We start from the raw sequence: 18,797 nt of genomic DNA on the forward strand, positions 1-18,797 counted from the left end.
AATTCTTAGTGCCTGACGTGAGATGATAAGCTGACATTTCAACACAATATAAGGCATAGTGGTGCATCAAAGCCTTTGATGATATATGCAAAACCTTTGCGCAGTATATCATCATGACCTCAGCACATAGTAGGCATACTATGCAAATCACATTAAGGAGAAGCATCTTGTAGAGAGCTAACAAACAGCACACGGATGTCCTAGTACACTTAGTGATGCTACGACCTCAGTGTTCTACACCGCTTCTCAGAGGTACACACGTTAAGGTATGCAAATAAGATTGAGGCATATAGAGAGCCCACCGTGGGGTGTCAGTGTGGAGAGAACTCCAAAGAAGGCATGTTAGCAATACTATAAGTATGTCCAGGGCACAATTTACATTCTGAAGATGCAAGAATTTGAATAACTGTTCCTTATACCCCCAACCAAAATCAGTTGCTACCAGTGATAGACCATTTAAACCAGTGGTTCTCAGCCTTTTTGAATCCACAGCCCCCCATAGTCCAGAACATAATTAGAGAATCCCATGACTTTTCCACTTGTATGTGATTTACTAGATAAGGTAAAATAATTTTTACTCACAATTTCTACTTGCTAAAATATAATCGTTAGAAAAATGCCCATGGAGTTATATGTTTTTCTTAATTTACATGACTTTTCCAAATCTAAAATGTTAAATTCTCATATATCTAAGTTTATAGGATTCTGATGCTTCAACGACAAAGAACTGGGTTTTTTTAAATTGTTTAATTAGTCATTTCGAGGCCCCTGTTGAGAACCACTGATTTAAAGTGATAGTTCATGCACAAATGAAAATTCTGTCTTTTACGCCCCCTCCAAATGTCAAATGGAAATAAGTGGTTTCCAGTCTTGTTTTGGGCCCCACTTGGACAAAAACAGCAGAAACATTCTTCAAAATACAATACCTCTATTTGTGCTCCCCAGAAGAAAGAAGGTCACACATGTTTAGAACAACATGAGAGTGAGTAAATGATGACAGAATTTTCAGTTGCAGCTGAACTGTCCTTCGAAGTAGTGCATTATACAGTCAATGGAAGTGACCAAATGTCTTGTCTTGAGATTGTTTACTGATTCATATTGGTTGTTGTGCTAAAAGATTTTAATGAACCATTTCAGATCTCCTTGGATCTGTCCAGAGCTCTGTTCTCTTGACTCAAAAGTGTACTTTGTTCAGATTTAATACCTTTATTGCCATGTTGTAAATTCGAATGATGAATTTCCGGTCGGACAGAATTAAAACTTGTGGCTAAGACTTTACATGCCAAATTTGCGCTAAGCTATGAGATCTATGCTACCGAAGAGTGTAAAGTGACCAGCAGATTTTTTTTTTCCATGAAAAAGTGCCATGTTCACTGTAACACCTTAAGTCAAAGCAGGCTAACAGATGTTTTTGTGTGGGAGCAATGACATATAGGTAAATAAAAAAGTCAGTTATAAATTGTCAGCTGCCAAGAGTGTCATACTGGATCAAAAAAAAAAAAGTGCAGTACTTGGTTGCTGCAAAGCAATGTGGATGGAAACCACAAAACAAGACACAAATGTAAGTTACTAGTATAGAATACATAAGGATCCATGTAAAAATGTATATTAACAACACACACACACTAAATATTTTTTTTAAAAAATGTCTATTTCCAGTATCAACATATTTCCAGTAAAATTCCCAAAGACAAGCATTGTATATTGCACCACCCAAATGTGTAATATTTGATTGCAATTGATCTTTAAAAATCACACAGACATCTGTATTGTGAATGTAGTTATGTATTGATTGAATGTGTTCCAAAATCATTCTTTCAATAAAAAAAAAATATTATTTAAATTTGTGCTGAATGTTTGAAAACAGGACATTTACTTTAACATGATCTGATGAACCATGACTTTGATCACAACGTTGTATAATTGTATTTGTAAGGAGAGGTAGTGAATGGCTTTAAATGTTTTTGACTGCTTTTTTTTTTTTTTAATACCAGAATGCATTACAATTCTGTTTTTCTTTTTCTTTTTTGTTTCTTTTTTTCTATTGTATTTGCACAGAATGTGGAAATGGCTCAAATGGAAGTGTCTGGGAATAAATATTCTCTTGACATTGCTGTAGCAAGAACCAGTTGAATTTTGTCAATGCCTCCGAGCTAGATTTTGTGACTCAAATGGTATGCGGGAAAGCAAATGTAATGTTGTAGCCTTTTTGTGACTCAAACACGTGTGCAAAAAGCAAACCTCGCATGCATGTCTGCTATGGTGGACCACACAGTAGAATTATCTAGTACATGTAAAGTCGCAAACCACTGTATATTGAATGGTCGTCTGTGCAACAGTCCACTGCAAGGGTATGTCTCCACTGTGCTAATTGATTTCTACAGAGGTCCCCTAATATATATATTCACACACAAAAAAGTTACAGACTATATTTAAAGCACAAAAAAGAGAGAAAAAACTATGTATTTGTTAAAATGATATAACTGTTTTACATATACTCAGACCTCTGTTTGAAAATCACATTCAAAATATCATGCAAACATCATTTAAAATGTAAGCTAATTTGCTTGTTTTTTAGTACATCATCTGATTATTATCACTAGCGTGCCGTTTTACAGAGTAGACAATGTGAAAACTTCACTGTACATCAGCTGCTACCTACAAGCGGTAGATTTAGTCACCTATAGATTGTCATATAGTCACATATTTCAGTGCTGAACTGACTCAGACATAAGAGTTACTGGACTGTTAGCACTCTGCTACACTCTCCAGTGCTCAGATACATTCTTTATATTGGTGCACAAAGATGCTCTGACCTATTGTAAGTTAATGTCTTGTAAACTTGTAATGTAAAGGTAGGTGTATTTGTACATTTTGCTGCCAATGTAAAGAAAAAAAAATGTTGTGAAATGTATTTTTTGTATTATGTTGTTTTTATTATATTGTACATAAAAGCACTTTAATTTTAATTTTTTAAATAAAAGAAATAAAACCACTGATTCTTACTGATTCAACATTATTTGCATCGGTTATTGTTACAGTTTTGAAACTTGCAGTGGCATAGAACTATTAAAATGGCATCAAACTGTTACACATGTTTGGAATAAGATTTTTTTTTTTTTAAGGAGTCATATGAATGCAGGGCTGCATCTATTTAATGTATAGTAAAAAAAAAAAACGTAATATTGTGAATTATTATTATTATTATTATTAAAATAACTCTTTTCTATTTGAATACATTTTAAAATGTTATTTATCCCTGTGATCGCAAAGCTGAATTTTCAGCAGCCATTACTTAACTCTTCAGTGTCATATGATCTTTAAGAAATCATTAATCACCAGCTTTATTAATGTTGGAATCAGTTTTTGCTGCTTAATATTTTTGTAGAAACTGATACAGTGATACAGTGACTTTTGATCAATTTAAAGCCTCCTTGCAGAATAATTTTTTTTTTTTTTACTTACCCCAAACTTTTGAATGGTACTGTATCAGACTTTCCACAAAAATATTAAGCAGGAAAAGCTGTTTTCAACATTAATAAGAAGAAATGTTTTTATTTTTTTAGCACCAAATAATGATTTCTGAAGGATCGTGACACTGAAGACTGGAGAAATGGCTGCTGAAAATGCAGCTTTGCATCACAGAAATGAACTGCATCTTAAAATAAAAGTTATTTAAATTGTAACAATATTAACACGTAATAATATCACTGTTTTTACTGTATTTTTTGTATTTTCTGCCTTGGTGAGCATAAGACACTTTTTAAGAAATTATAAATATTTCCAAACTTTTGACCAGTTGTGTGTGTGTGTGTGTCATTCAGATACAGGTTGTAGAGTATAAAATTCATTGTCTATGGAATAGCTCTATAAAACATGGAAACCCAACATGTGTGTGTGTGTGTGTGTGTGTGTGTGTGTGTGTACTTAACCATATTTTGGGGACAAACTTGTACCCAAAAATGAACAAAACCTGACAAAATCACCACAAACCCCAACTTGGGGACAAACTGTTATAAAAATAAAGTTTTTTTTTTTTTTTTTCTAATTGTGAAAATGCAGAAGGTTTTCTGTGAGGTATAGGGGTGGGTTTATGTAAAAAATTGTATAAGTATCTGTATATAAAAACAATAGAGATATATGTAATATCCCCATTTACACAAGTAAATGTGTGTACTGTATGTGTAGTATTATATCACTATATATCAGAATCACGTTTATTACCAAGTACTATATGTATACATGTACGAGGAATTTGTCTTGGTAAATATAAAGCTCACCACTACCACTCAAGGGGTCAGCTAAGAATTTGTAAGCAAATTATTAGGTTTCATAGGTTCTCTTTTTTTCCTCACTATAGCGCCTCAACAGAGATTTTTGCGATCTGCTCAGAGAAACTCTTAATTTAGCTTTTATCATGCTTCCATCGTGTGGCCATTGTTGGTATACGACTCTGTCATCTTGCTTATATTTCACAAGCCGTAATGGTTGTGCTCATCTTGCTTCTTTCGGGTTACATCAAGTGTCAAAAAGTATCAACACGATGCTCATATCCAGCTATGGTAACGTAAATAATAAGGTTCCTCTCAGTTAATGTGCGATTGTATCAAAGTATCTGACGCAGGTTAAAGTTAAACTAAATCTTGTAAAAGCATGAGTTAGTCGGACCAAGACTTAGGCCTAGGTGTGGTGTACTGTTTGCACAGTGACACAACCAGAGAGATGAGGAAAATAATGTCTTTGGGATATTTGTTAACTATTTTAGTTTACTTTCAAATATTTGTAAAGTAATTTCTTTACTTTTATTATGGTAATCTGTGTGCAGTACGGGGAAAATATATTTGAATTGTATGGAAGACGAGTTTACAGCTTACAATATGTGGTGTGAACATTACCAAACAAAGGCAGGCTAATGTCCCTCAGCAGACAAGACCAGTCCGCGCCGGGAAAGGAAATAAAAGTGCATGCGCGACGACGCTGTACGATTTGTGATGTCTTAGTGAAGATGACTTATAGGCCTAATATCTTTCAAATAATTTTATTATAGTCGTTACTTAATTCATATTATATTCGGAAAACACGAATAAAATGATATCACAAATGTGGTTTAGTCCTGTCCCAACCGAATTTGCGACCATTAATTGCCTTTGGGAAACCCAAAGGCAATTAATGGTCGCAAATTCGGTCGTTGCCAAGTTGGCTAACAATATGCTTTCGGAAACTCTTTACGGCACGCCTACCTCTATCACTATCCAATGACACACTTGGAGATAATGAGCGATCATCCAATCATGCCTTTATCTAACCTGCCTCTGCTTTTTTTTTTTCAGAGTGAAATTTCTGCGCACCTGTTGGCAATGTAGCTACATGTTAGATCACGAATCTTGAGGGATCATTCTTCTTAACACTTTCATCTTTTCCTTTAATTTTTTTTTAATCACTTTTCACGTTTTCATCACTTTTTAACACGTTTTCGGAGCATTATCGTTGTACACTGGTGTATTTTGGTGAACCATTTGTTTGTCCTCGTTTAGTGAAAATATGAACCATTCTGACCTTCAGAGACTTTTTGCAGTATGTGATGGGAATAAATCAGGAAGAGTCGAATACGAGGACTTCACCAGTGTTTTCCAAGAGCTTAATGTGCCTGCGGATGAGATCAGGACTTTATTCAACAAGTTTGATCTGGACGGAGACGGGTACATTAATTTCAGCGACTTTTCGTCAAGTTTTCAGGAAGTTTCCGAAGCCCTCAATTTGGCTTTGTTGGGAAACAGTTTGCAAATTCATAGAAGCGCTTGGGAAGAGTTTGAAAACAAATTAGACGGAGATGTGGCCTTTTATTTGGGAAGGTATGTTTAAATTTAAGTTCAAATTCACATTTACTGACAAAAGAGAAGCCAGTGTAGCCTACATGGGTTGATAATAATATTAATAAGGATTTCCGAGACGATAGTCTAGTTTTAATATGGGCTACTTTATAATATATTATTAGGCCTATTTTTTTAAATAATTTTCATGAAGTTATCAAAGATTTTCAAGGTAAATTTACATTTATTTTTGTTATTAATATCGAATTTCCTTAGGGTTACTGAATTTGGCTTAAACTTACCTTAGGCTAAATAAAAGTGTCGAATCAAGCTCCTTTAAAATAAAGTTTTTGTACTTAACTATGTTTTTGGGACTTTTAAAACATGTTTATATGTGTGTATAAAATAATATGCCAACCTTTTTCCTCAAATTCAGACAAATTCAGGATTTCCCCACTAAAACATTTTTTACCTTTAAAAACAAAGACAAACATTACTGAAAAATAATTTTGATGTTCATGTATTTTGTCAAATTCGTCAAATATCTGCCTAACTTAAATTTTTTTTTTTTAATCCAGCCACATATATACTTCTATTGTTTTTGTGTATGTGTCTGCAGGCAGTGGGATGAGTTGAAGGAGTTATATGAACAGATCCACTCCACATCAGATGAGCTTGTACTGCAGCAATATGAGGATCTCATCAAGGCTCTTGTGGCTGAGAGCAAAGAGCACAGGATGGAGAGTGAACAACTTGAGACTAGTCTACGAAGGTGAGAGGAGCATTTCCAGGATTCAGCTGGGATGCTTTGGTGAATCACTATTTACAACAGCTGGTATGGCTTTTTCAGATTGTCTTGACCAGCTAAGATGTTATGAAGGACAGAAACTGCACCTTGATATAATGGCATGCACTTTTATTTCTTCGAAAGAACAAAGTCAAAGAATTAAGGCAATTTTAATGGCAAAATTCGTATCCTTTTTTTTTTTTTTTAATGGTGCTGTATGTAGGATTGAGACAGAGTGGTTGATCCAGGTATTGCAGTCCAAAATCAAATTATTGGAGAGGGTTTATTTCTTCCACCCAGCCCCTCCACCTCAGACATGCACATGCAAGTTGCCAGAATGATGACAGCATTGAAGACACCAACAGGAACGAATGGACTTGACCGTGAATGAAGTGCGCTGTGTTTTCCACCAACTAGCAACCTGTGGGTGCCGAAATCAAATTGGGTAAATTGGCAGTGGGAGGGTTTCACAATCCAAAACAGAAACAGACATTCTTGCCCTGAATGCACATTTTCAAAGGAGAATAACTGACTGTAGCACTGTTTTTCAGATAAACAAGTATGTTAACTTGGCATATTTCTTAAATATCGGCAAACATATTATGGTATTTCTCTACTTTAGTAGAGTCAAATACTTGCATACAGCACCTTTTTAAGAATTTTAATTATCAGATTATTTATTTTAAAGTTGTTGTTTTTCAGCTTCCTTGGTCTCAATCGCCAGAAACCCTGAAAACATCCATTACAGAATTGAATACAGTATTGCAGTGTGCACAAAAATATTGTAGTCTTCAATTTCAGATGAATTAACCCTAATTAATATAATTGTGAATTTCCTGTTTAGTACATTTTGTATGGTGGACGGGAGAAATAGCCAGCTTTTTCTGTCAGGGAGTTGTTTTCTTTTTCTGTTAAGTGTTTAATGGATTCAGGTATAAAGCTTATATTGTTGAAATGAAAAGTTCTGCCATTTCTCAGGAAGGAAGACATTTGAAAATTAGGCTAGAGTTACAAAACTTTATGTGGTTCTGTAAGTATGGGTACAGTTTGAGTGCTCCGTTTTCCCAGTGAGACACATTCCAGGCCTTTACTGTGTGCTTGGAGCGGTTTGTTTCACCTCAGGTCCACCTTCCAAAGTTACATCTTCTTGAGTCCTACCTTTTGTTCGTTCCTCCCTTCCCTTTATTCAGAGGTTTCCTCAACTGCACGATAAGACTGTGTAGCTTAAAGGAGTATTTTATCTCTCCAGTAGTTGCTCCTCGGGGAACATTTCTTTTAAGATCTGGATGTAGGTGCACCTGGATGAATTAAAGGGTGTCCTAAGACCAAGGCTGGTTGTTTCAAACTGCTTTCTGGTAAAACGACATTAAAGGTGCTGTTTGGTTCTGAAAGGCTAAGCCTTTTGCTTTTTGATGTCGACAGGACAGAGGAACTGACCAGCAGTCAGTTGGCAGAGATGGAGGAGGACTTGCAGCAGCAACTGGCCCACACAGAAGAAAGGGTCAGGGAAGAGGTGAGAAGGCAGACAAGTTTGATGTGTAGTGATTATGAATTGGCACATCTGTGTACATTTATTGAATATTAAAAGTTAAGATTAATGCAAAAGTAGGCAGTACTTTTCTGCATCTCTTGATGATATACATGTTTAAGTATTACAGATCCATGTGTATTTAACTATATAGTTATTTTAATAATATATAGCCCATTTATATACTCATGAGATATGAGATATGATATATGATCTATGAGATATATAGGTGTGTGTGTACTTCATCAGTTTTTTATTATTTTAGCAGTTTCCAAGGCAACATTACCATTTTTTTAATTTACTTTTTTATAGTTTAACTTCAGCTTTTTCAAAGATCAAACTTGTTTGAGTATTTATTCTATTTTAGTAGTTAAGAATAACACTGATACCAAGACAGCTTAACATGCTTAAACATGTTTACATTTGTGCATGTATTCATACACCTGTTCAGTGTGTGCCATTATGCATGTAATTCTGTCTTGGTAAATGAAAATATGGATTTCAGGTTCTGCTTTTTACTCGGTGGTTCACCTTTATTCTTGTAGCCCGGTGAGATGTTTTTAACAGGAAGGCCAGCCTGACTCTGTGTGCACAAAGGCTTTTCTATGAGAGCTTGTAAATGCCTCCTTATTAGGCCTTTGCATATAAGGAAAACACTCTTCTTGGGTTTCATGGATCTAGGAGCAAAAGAAATTGGACGAATCCATTGCTATGCTCCAAATCAAGCATGAGAATGAACTGGCAGATCTGCACACAACAATAGAGAGGCTCACAAAGGTGAACGAATGATGTGGGATTCTTATTTTAATGCCTTTTACATGTGGGTTTGACTCTATTTTTGTTACTTTCAATGTGTTGCTTACATTGTCTCAAATTTTAGCAGTATCAAGAGGAGTTGAAATCAAACAGCCCCAGGGAAGATGCCATCAAATTGAGAGCACAGATTAGAGATCTGATGCAGGTATGAATCTGATATTCCTTTACCACAATGCAGTGCCCTTTAAATTATTTGAACAGAAGGGAAAGTTTGAACAAATGCCAGTTTTTACTTGAAAGGATAGTTTATCCCAAAATGAAAATTCTCCCCTAAAGGTATACCAGAATTGTACGACTGACTTCTGTGGATGCAAGGTAATTTATTAAGAGAAGTGTCTCTCAATAGGGTCCAATGCTTTGTTCCCCAAATTCAAGATCTCAAGTTTTGTGGAGGTGAAACGATCACAAAGACCGATATGGTAACTTCTAATGGGGCATTCAATACTTTTCAACTAAAAACTGTATGCGTTTTGACCATTCATTAACGTGACCACAGTGTTTTGGGAGGGCTGAAAATGAAAACGTCTGAAAATGGGATAATTTGTGAAAAGTGTTGTGTGTGCGTGTGTATGTATTAAGTCTATAGGTTTGTGTGCAGGTGCATAGTGTTTCTTTGCAAAGAGACATTGCCAGCTACTTAATTCAGAATGAAGGCTGGCACTAAAGATCTGTGTTCCTGCAGTATCTACAACTGAATGTTGTGCGAGACACTGAATTGCTGTTTGTGGGAGGAAGAATACGAATGTGTAGTCTGGAGAAAGATGTGACTTGTGGGATTCATGCAAAAAAATTATCTGAAAAGTCAAATAAAATTTTAGGATACAGAATGTTATGTTTATTGCACGACAAAAATAAATGGTCTACAGGTGCATTGTTGAATATTCTCAGTGGGGAAAGGAAAAAAGCAAAGGAAAGCACCTTCCCTTCGTCTGCTGCGAAAAATGCAGAAAGGTGAGCTGAAGCTTAATGTTTGTGTGGGAATTGGAAAAAAATAGCCCATGTACTGTATATAGCCTATAGTGCAATAGGACTGAAAAATCTACATAGATCTCTCTATCTGTAGGCAGGAACAGGAAGAAATAACTTTAGTTGGAGTGGCATTGAAAAATTGATCCCGTGGAGACCTGTAATTGGCACACTTGCAATGCATATTGAAACATTTGTGATCTTATCAGCTTTCATTTGTGTTCCTCTGCAGGAGAATGAGGAGCTGAGAAGTTCTCTTATGAAAGCCCAGATAAGCGTCTCCATTCTCAAGGTTGAGTTGGACAGGTTGAAGAATGCATTCATGGAACAGAAACTCCAACACAAGAGGTGAGATTAACTGATGCTTCAGTTAATTTAAGCTGTTTTTGTAAATGTGAATGCTGCAATTGGTTCTTAAACACAGCCTCCTCCAATGTCACTTTAGAAGTGATTTAAGAAAAACAGCTTAATGTGATTTTTATTTTTCTTCTCTGAGAAAGCGATGACCTTAAGAAGATGGTGATGGAGTACCAGTCTTATTCCAACCAAATAGAATCCCTCCAGTAAGTTAATTCAGTCATTCACTGTAAGAGTCAAAATAATCACAATATTCTAATGATGACTTGTCTTCACATCAGGGAAATTAACAAAACGTATGTCAGCAATGATGGGTTACGCTCTGCACTGAGCCAGGATAATGCCTCTATGAAAAGACTGGTAGCGATTTCAGTGTTTTTATTATTAACTTGGAACTGCATTCATTGCAGCCATGATCAAACATTTGATTTTCCATTGTACAGAAATACACCATTGTTTCTGGAATTAATTTTAATGTATACCATAATCCTCATTAAAATGTCTGCTCTTCTGTAGCTCTCACCAAAAAATGAAGTTCCTTCTAGGGTGATTAAACCACTTCGACAGAGTACAATGAATCAAAGCGGGTAATTATACAGTTTGTTTACTTGCTATTTGTTGCAGTTGTACCTTGACAGAAAAATATACAGCGTAAAATCAAGATTATTTCTTAAGGCTTGTATGTATTATATTATTTTAAGTTTTACTGAAGAGGACACTATGGCCCTGGTGAAGTTCTGGGCTGATAAGTATTTGGATAGTGGCGTGTCCATTCAGACAGACATCGAGCCGATGTCAGGCAGCAATTATGACAGTGACGACAGCCATAATTCAGTGGAAACCATGCATCATACTAGTTACACTACTCCATCTGAGCTGAAGGTAAGGCTTTAGTTTTCACAATATACAGGTGTATATCAGTATAATTCATTGCTGGGTTAAATAACTAATGTCTTGTAGGTGTCAGAGGAGAAGTCTGAAGCTTTGGGAACTGTAGCTCGTAGCACAGCTAGCTCAATATTTCGGCGGCGGTTGTCTGCTTTTCCTGTCAAGGTAGTTGTTGGAACTCTTGTTTACACACTAGGTATTCTAGAAACTATAAATGCCAAAGTAGCTTTTGGGAAAAGTGAAAAGCTTTAAGCAGTAGCTTGCCTTAGTTTTTCACAGGCAGACATTTAAAATGAATATTTAACTAGTTTTTGCAAGCACTAAAATATTTTCCTTAAGGTTGAAAACCACTGTGATAGACTGCCTCTTGACAATTGTTCTCTAAAGCAAATTGAAGAAGACTTGCATGACACTGAAGATCTTGCTCCAGCGTACCGTCTGGTGTTGGCTGGGGATGCGGGGTCAGGAAAATCCAGCTTTTTACTACGATTGAGTCTCAATGAATTTAGAGGAGATATACAAACCACTCTTGGTGAGGAAAAATACAATAGTGTCAATTTTGAATGTGCTTTCTTGCCATATTAATACAGTAAGATTGAGAATCCAAGTTCATTCTTACAGGTGTTGATTTTCAAATCAAGAAGATGCTTGTAGATGGAGAGAAAACAAACCTTCAGATCTGGGACACTGCTGGACAGGAAAGGTATAGTTATGTTTCACTTAGGAACCAAGTGTAGACCAGCTTTGCTAAAATGTTATTATGGATGTTAGCTTGCATATTAATCTTCATTAGTGGTATCATGCTTTGCTTTTATAGAAAATTATAATTTTTTTGTTGTATTCATAGACTTGTGTGTATGAGCAAGGATACATTACATTGATATTTATAGTGTTACAGAATTTTCAAATAAATGCTGAACTTCATATTCGGCACAACTGATTTGAAAAGTTTCTTGCACACCAAGTTCAAGTTCAAGTCTGCTTTGTCAATTTCCACATGTACAGTACATACAGAGAATCGAAATTGCGTTACTCTCAGACCCCGGTGCATACAGATAACATTAACATTAAAGCCTAAAAAATCTAGATCAAATATAAAATGTAGATACAACTATACAATAAGGGAATGTAAAAAAAAGGCATATAATAAAATTAAAAATAAAGTTAAATAAAGCAGCGCAAGGCAAATGACAGATATAGTGCAAATCAATGAAGTGAACAAAAGTGCAGATAAAAGATTTTGTGCAAAAGAAAACAACAAAAAAATCCCTTATTAAAAATATCTTAAGTCTGATTAAATTGACAAGTGACAAAGGGCTCAAGAGCAGTTATTTAACTGACTGATTAGGTAGTGCAATGACGTCAGTTCCATGCTGAATGAGGTAGTGAGCAGACCAATGCTGCACAAAGTGACTAGTGCAAGCCATCATATAATTAGTGTGGGGGGGGGTTCATAGTTCAGTGGTGCCTGGGGCAGAAGAGGGGAGGGGGGGGGGGGGGGGAGTTCGGGAGTGAGTTCAGCTTCCTGACAGCCTGGTGGATGAAGCTGTCCTTCAGTCTGCTGGTCCTGGCCTGGAGACTCCGCAGTCTCCTCCCTGATGGCAGCAGACTGAAGAAGCTGTGTGATGGGTGAGTGGGATCACCTGTGATGCAGAGGGCTTTACAGGTGAGACGTGTTCCATAAATGTCCTGGAGGGAGGAGAGAGAGACACCAATGATCTTCTCGGCTGCTCTCACTATGCGTTGCAGAGTCTTTCGGCAGGACGCGTTGCAGGCGCCATACCACACAGTGATGCAGCTCGTCTGGATGCTCTCGATGGTGCCTCTGTAGAAGGTGTACATGATGGGGGGTGGGGCTCTGGCTCTCCTCAGTTTGCGGAGGAAGTAGAGACGCTGTTGTGATTTCTTGGCCAGTGCTGCAGTGTTTTCAGTCCAGGAGAGGTCCTCTGTGATGTGTACACCCAGGAACTTGGTGCTGCTCACTCTCTCCACAGTCGCACCGTTGATGGTCAGAGGAACTTGCTGTGTGTGCGCTCTCCTTTAGTCAACAACAATCTCCTTCGACTTCTCCACGTTCAGAGAGAGATTGTTGTCACTGCACCACTCGGCCAGGCGGCTCACCTCGCTCCTGTAGTTTGTCTCATCTTTGTTGCTAATGAGACCCACCACAGTCGTGTCATCTGCAAACTTAATAAAAAGGTTGGAGTTGTGTGATGGTGTGCAGTCATGGGTCAGCAGAGTAAAGAGGAGGGGGCTCAGCCCACATCCTTGGGGGGGGCCCCAGTGTTCAGTGTGATGGTGCTGGATGTGTTGCTGCCGACCTGTACTGCCTGAGGTCTTCCAGTCAGAAAGTCCAACAGCCAGTTGCACAGCGAAGTGTTGAGCCCCAGCTGATTCAGTTTGTAAATGAGCTGTTGAGGGATGATTGTGTTGAATGCTGAACTGAAGTCTATGAACAGCATTCTGACATATGAGTCCTTTTTGTCTAGATGTGTGAGTGCTGAGTGGAGGGTAGTGGCGATGGCATCATCGTTGGACCGATATGCAAACTGGAAGGGGTCCAGGGAGGGGGGGCAGACTTGATGTGGTGCATGACTAGCCGTTCAAAGCACTTCATGAGGATGGGGGTAAGTGCAACAGGACGGTAGTCATTGAAGCAGGATGGAGATGACTAAATTGGCATATTAGAATGATTTCTGAAAGATCATGTGACAATGAAAACTAGAGTAATGACTGCTGAAAATTTTGAACAAAGCGCAGCCTAGGTGATTATAAACTTAAACTGGAAATGTGTTTACAGTAAATGCTCTAATGGAATATAAGCAGGCATGCATGTCTTTGGTTTAAACATTTAAGTTCACATTTTGGGTTCTTTACTATGTTTATGTGATAAGAAGTTTCAGCCTCCGACATCATGTCCATGGACCACTGGCTGAACATCTGATGCCAATGGGACACAAAAGTGGAAACGCTTCAGGAGTTTCGAAGTTGTCATCGGATTGGTTGTATTATACAGGATTTCCGGGTGACGTTTGTGTTGCGTTCTTTAACGTTCCGCCTGGGGAAAAAATATGGTGCATGGCCAAACCCCCTCATGAAAGAAAGCAGTCATGTTTACAACTGTGAGCACTTATCAGGATCAACTAAACGCTGGATTCTCAAAAGTATGTGAAATATTTAAAGTTTGTGGCTAGAGCTGCACGATTAATCGTTAAAAGATTGTGATCTCGATTCAGACACCCTCTCGATCTCATTTCTTAATGACAACGATTCCCCGAGTCTGTTAAACCTTTGACAAAGTCTTACTGGATCATTCAAATCCATGCTTACACTGCCGCTAACACAGAGAGAGCAGTTTAGCATGTTAGGTTAAAAAAACATCTCCACAAACTGTCTTTTCAACTACACAGTAACATTTCTGTCTTACAGTCATTTATATTATCACAGAAATACTGGGATAAAGTTTATAGTTCAGATATAAACACTGACGTCTATATGGCAGCGATCAAAATATAACAAATCCCTTTTTGAAAGTACTGCGCTTCAAATAACGTTTGTGTCGATTGCATTATTATTATTATATAAGACAAGTGTCTTAATGTATTTGTCAATGAATGAATTTTTCATTCAAGAGAATCGTTCAAAAACGCTGATTCATCTATTAATGAAACAAGGGAAGTAGGTTTATGAGTGAGTCGTTGAATCAGTGATTTAAACAACTTTTTCTCATCATTCTAATATAAAAAAAACTGGGGTTTTAAATATATTATACACTACCAGTCAAAAGTTTTTGAACCATAAGATGTGTAATGTTTTTTAAAGTTCTGCTCACCAAACCTGCATTTATTTGATCCAAAGTACAGCAAAAACAGTAAAGTTTTGAAATATTTTTACAATTTAAAATAACTGCTTTCTACTTGAATGTATTTTAAAATGTGATTTATTTCTGTAATGCACAGTTGTATTTTCAGCTTCATTACTCCAGTCTTCAGTGTCGCATGATCTTCAGAAATTATTTTAATATTCTGATTTGCTGTTCAAAAAAAACATTATTATTATTATTATTATTATGTTGAAAACAGATGAGTAGATTTGTTTTCAGGTTTCTTTGATCGAAAGTTCAGAAGAACAAAATTTATGTGAAATAGAAATATTTTGTTATAAATTTCTTTGTCACACTTGATCAATTTAAAGAATCCTTGCAAAATAAAAGTATTAATTTATATACTTGTGATAATGATAATAGTAATAATAATTGAAAAAAGAATCCTAGGAGAATTGTGATCTCGCTATGAGACCAAAAAAATCGTGATACTCAACTTATCCAGAATCGTGCAGCCCTATTTGTGGCACAGAATCCTTAAAATACCGTCCAAGAGTTTTACACTGCGGTATGTTATTGTGGCAACATTTCCACACCACAAAAAGTGCTGCAGAACCAAACGAACTGTGATTGGTTGTTTGACATGTTGGTCAAACTGCCTCATGGGTGGGCCTTGGCCAAAGAAAGCTGCCATGAATTCCAGACCTTCAGTCTGGCTACACGAGACCACATTAATATGTGTGTGCGTGTATAGATGTGTGTGTATATATAGAGCGATATAGATATATACATATAGATAGATATAGATATACTGTAGATATAGATTTATTGATTGAAAGACTCTTAGCCTCCCCAGGCTGTTTTGATCAAACATGCAGTCAAAATAGCAATACTGTGAAGTATTAATGACTTTCATTTTAATGAATTTTAAAGTTTAACTCATTCCTGTGATGGCAAATCTGAATTTTTCAGTGGCCGTTTAGTGTGTGTGTGTGTGTATGTACAGACCAAAAGTTTGGACAAACCTTCTCGTTCAAAGAGTTTTCTTTATTTTCATGACAATGAAAATTGTAGAGTCACACTGAAGGCATCAAGGGCTATTTGACCAAGAAGGAGAGTGATGGGGTGCTGCGCCAGATGACCTGGCCTCCACAGTCACCGGACCTGAACCCAATCGAGATGGTTTAGGGGTGAGCTGGACTGCAGATTGAAGGCAAAAGGGCCAACAAGTGCCAAGCATCTCTGGGAAGAACTCCTTCAAGACTGTTGGAAGACCATTTCAGGTGACTACCTCTTGAATCTCATCAAGAGTATGCCAAGAGTGTGCAAAGCAGTAATCAAAGCAAAAGGTGGCTACTTTGAAGAACCTAGAAAATGACACATTTTCAGTTGTTTCTCACTTTTTTTTATGTATATAATTCTACATGTTAATTCATAGTTTTGATGCCTTCAGTGTGAATCTACAATTTCCATAGTCATGAAAATAAAGAAAACTCTTTGAATGAGAAGGTGTCCAAACTTTTGGTCTGTACTAATATATATATATATATTTTTTTTTTTGCATTAGTGTTGACATTAACATAAAGGTATACATTAACATACAGTTGGTACAAACTAGTTAGTTTTCCACAGGTTCCGCAGCATTGCCAGGTCATATTTTCGCAAAGCACATGGAGTGCTACTGTTGTACGATGTCACATCTGAGAGCAGTTTCCTGAATGTTCGTGAATGGGTGGAACAGATTTGGGTACAGTGACACATTTCAGTGAGTTTATTTTCTTTGTATCATTTGTAGACTGAATCCTTTAAACTTTGCCTCACAGGAGTTAACTGATGAAGACATCCCAATGTGTATAATAGGGAACAAGGTAGATTTGAGGGAAGAGAGGCCAGAGGGAAGTTGTGTGAGCGCGTTCCACGGGGAAAAGCTTGCTATGGTGAGTCTTAGATTTGTATGGGAGTAATGTAAAATCCATCATGTCTGTCCTAATTTGCTGTACATTACAGGCTTATAATGCCCTGTTCTGCGAAGCAAGTGCTAAAGAGGGGACAAATGTCATTGAGGCCGTTTTACATTTAGCAAGGTAAGATATGACACCAGTTCTTGCTTATTCTAACACGCACATGAAGTAGTTTCAGGCTTTAATTGTCTTCAAATAACCACAGAAAAATCAAGAAACATGCAAAACTGGGGCGGAGGTCAGGGTCACAGGTTAAGCTGAGTTGTCGTAAACGGAAGACGACGCTGAGCAACTGCTGTGGAGTCTAATCATGCAGAGATCTGGTTTATTTATTTTAAATGCTTTTTAAAAAGAAGAAAACTATGCTTTTGGTAGAAAATATTTGCTTTTTTTTTTTTTTTAGGTAGTCACTTAAGCAGTTTTTTTTTTTTACATTTCTGGATGTTTCATGTGTCCTTTTGTGTTTTTAGGCTCACTGATCAAATTTATACTTTTACATTTGCCTACAAATTATCAAATTCACTTCAGGGTTCAGTGTTAATTTAAATATTTACTTTATAATTTACTATTATTGAAGGATGTTCCTGTAAATGTTTCTCATGATGTTAAATAAAAGTTTTAGATCTGATTTAAAGTGTAAATCAAAGGTCTGCAAGTCATTTATCTGTTGTAATCTGCAGGGGAGAAGAGGTTTTCTAGTATTTTGATGCCATTGCAAAATAAAATTAAACTGAGCTACTGTATTCAACAATTAAGTAAAGGAAGGCGAATGAGATTTAAAAATACAAGAGTACGTAATGGCATGGATGGATTTTGTGGGTTTGGTATTCTTAGTTTTTCACTGTAAATGCTGATCAAGAAAAGTAAGACCTGTACACAGTGAAGTAAATTCCTAATCAGCCTCAATTAGAACAATACAAAAAGGTTTAAAATCAAAGTACAAACGATGGTACTGCTGAATCTAGACAATAAAAACAAATACAGCCTAATGACACCAACAGTTATTAGCTTAGGACTGTCCTTTTAATCTTTAATCTCAGTTTAACCCTAAAGCCTACTGTATCCTAGTTGATACATGATTTACTAAGGTTTCTAAATTATCAACATTTTGTTAAAGAACCTGTTTACAGTCTTCAACATATCTAGCCATCTGACTGGTAGTTTCGACTTTAAGTTATGAAAAAAAAAAAATAATGTTGTTTGGAACCAGAAATCTCATTTATAATGGCACGGTTTCGCCCACCACAATGAAAATTATGGTTCTTTGATGAAACTAATATATTAAAGTGGAAAGCAGTTATTTTAAAGGCACTATGTAATTTTCACCGCTGGTTAAAATGGCTTATTTGGATTTAAACATTTTTGAAACATTTGGGACAAAGTACACAAGTAAGCAAAATATAACACTGTTCTAGTGGTTTTTGAATATTTTAATAATAATAATAATAACTTGTGCCTTTAAATGCCATCTTTCCTAAAATACCTGATTGGGAGAGATATAGATATATAGACATAGATTTATGCATTTGTGTGCAGTATGAGTAGTTTGCTGTACTGTTATAAAAATCTCATTCGTTTTCGTTGGTCAGAATTTTTTACTTTTTGTAGATTTTAAATAAAAATTGCTTCGCTTAATGTGAGCTCCATATTCTCACGATATCATACCAAAACAAAACACGAGAGATAAATAAATAAATATAGGTTCTAAATATAGGCCTAAAGGTTCAATAAACTCTCTTCAATTTAAAGAAGGAAAAAACATTTTTTACTGACCATTATTAGTCAAGGTTTAGACAAGGACAATGTTGCAGGGAAATGGTTAGCTGACCCGTTTTATTGTATTTCGGCTGCAATTATGACA

General features: G+C 36.4%; 1 protein-coding gene across 1 annotated transcript; it reads left to right on the forward strand.

Annotated features, from left to right (window-relative positions):
* The first annotated feature begins 5,318 nt into the window (after positions 1-5,318).
* LOC132156083 (ras and EF-hand domain-containing protein-like) lies at positions 5,319-17,426 on the forward strand. The gene is made up of 17 exons (XM_059564921.1): positions 5,319-5,852; positions 6,430-6,582; positions 8,020-8,110; positions 8,807-8,902; positions 9,006-9,086; positions 10,140-10,254; positions 10,401-10,470; positions 10,546-10,624; positions 10,781-10,851; positions 10,966-11,146; positions 11,225-11,317; positions 11,540-11,684; positions 11,774-11,855; positions 16,608-16,722; positions 16,799-16,912; positions 16,983-17,059; positions 17,142-17,426. Exons 1-17 carry the CDS (start codon positions 5,542-5,544, stop codon positions 17,242-17,244), a joined length of 1,977 nt encoding a protein of 658 aa, XP_059420904.1. The 5' UTR covers positions 5,319-5,541; the 3' UTR covers positions 17,245-17,426.
* The last annotated feature ends 1,371 nt before the right edge of the window (positions 17,427-18,797 follow it).

Source organism: Carassius carassius, chromosome 13, assembly GCF_963082965.1.
Source record: "Carassius carassius chromosome 13, fCarCar2.1, whole genome shotgun sequence".
NCBI classification, from domain to species: domain Eukaryota; kingdom Metazoa; phylum Chordata; class Actinopteri; order Cypriniformes; family Cyprinidae; genus Carassius; species Carassius carassius.

Bases quoted from the DNA above. Each gene is read 5' to 3' on its own strand.
- LOC132156083 (XM_059564921.1), top strand. From the start codon at position 5,542: ATGAACCATTCTGACCTTCAGAGACTTTTTGCAGTATGTGATGGGAAT. The intron at 8,903-9,005 runs GTGAACGAATGA...CTCAAATTTTAG, and splicing joins CAATAGAGAGGCTCACAAAG to CAGTATCAAGAGGAGTTGAA. The intron at 11,318-11,539 runs GTAGTTGTTGGA...TGTTCTCTAAAG, and splicing joins TGTCTGCTTTTCCTGTCAAG to CAAATTGAAGAAGACTTGCA.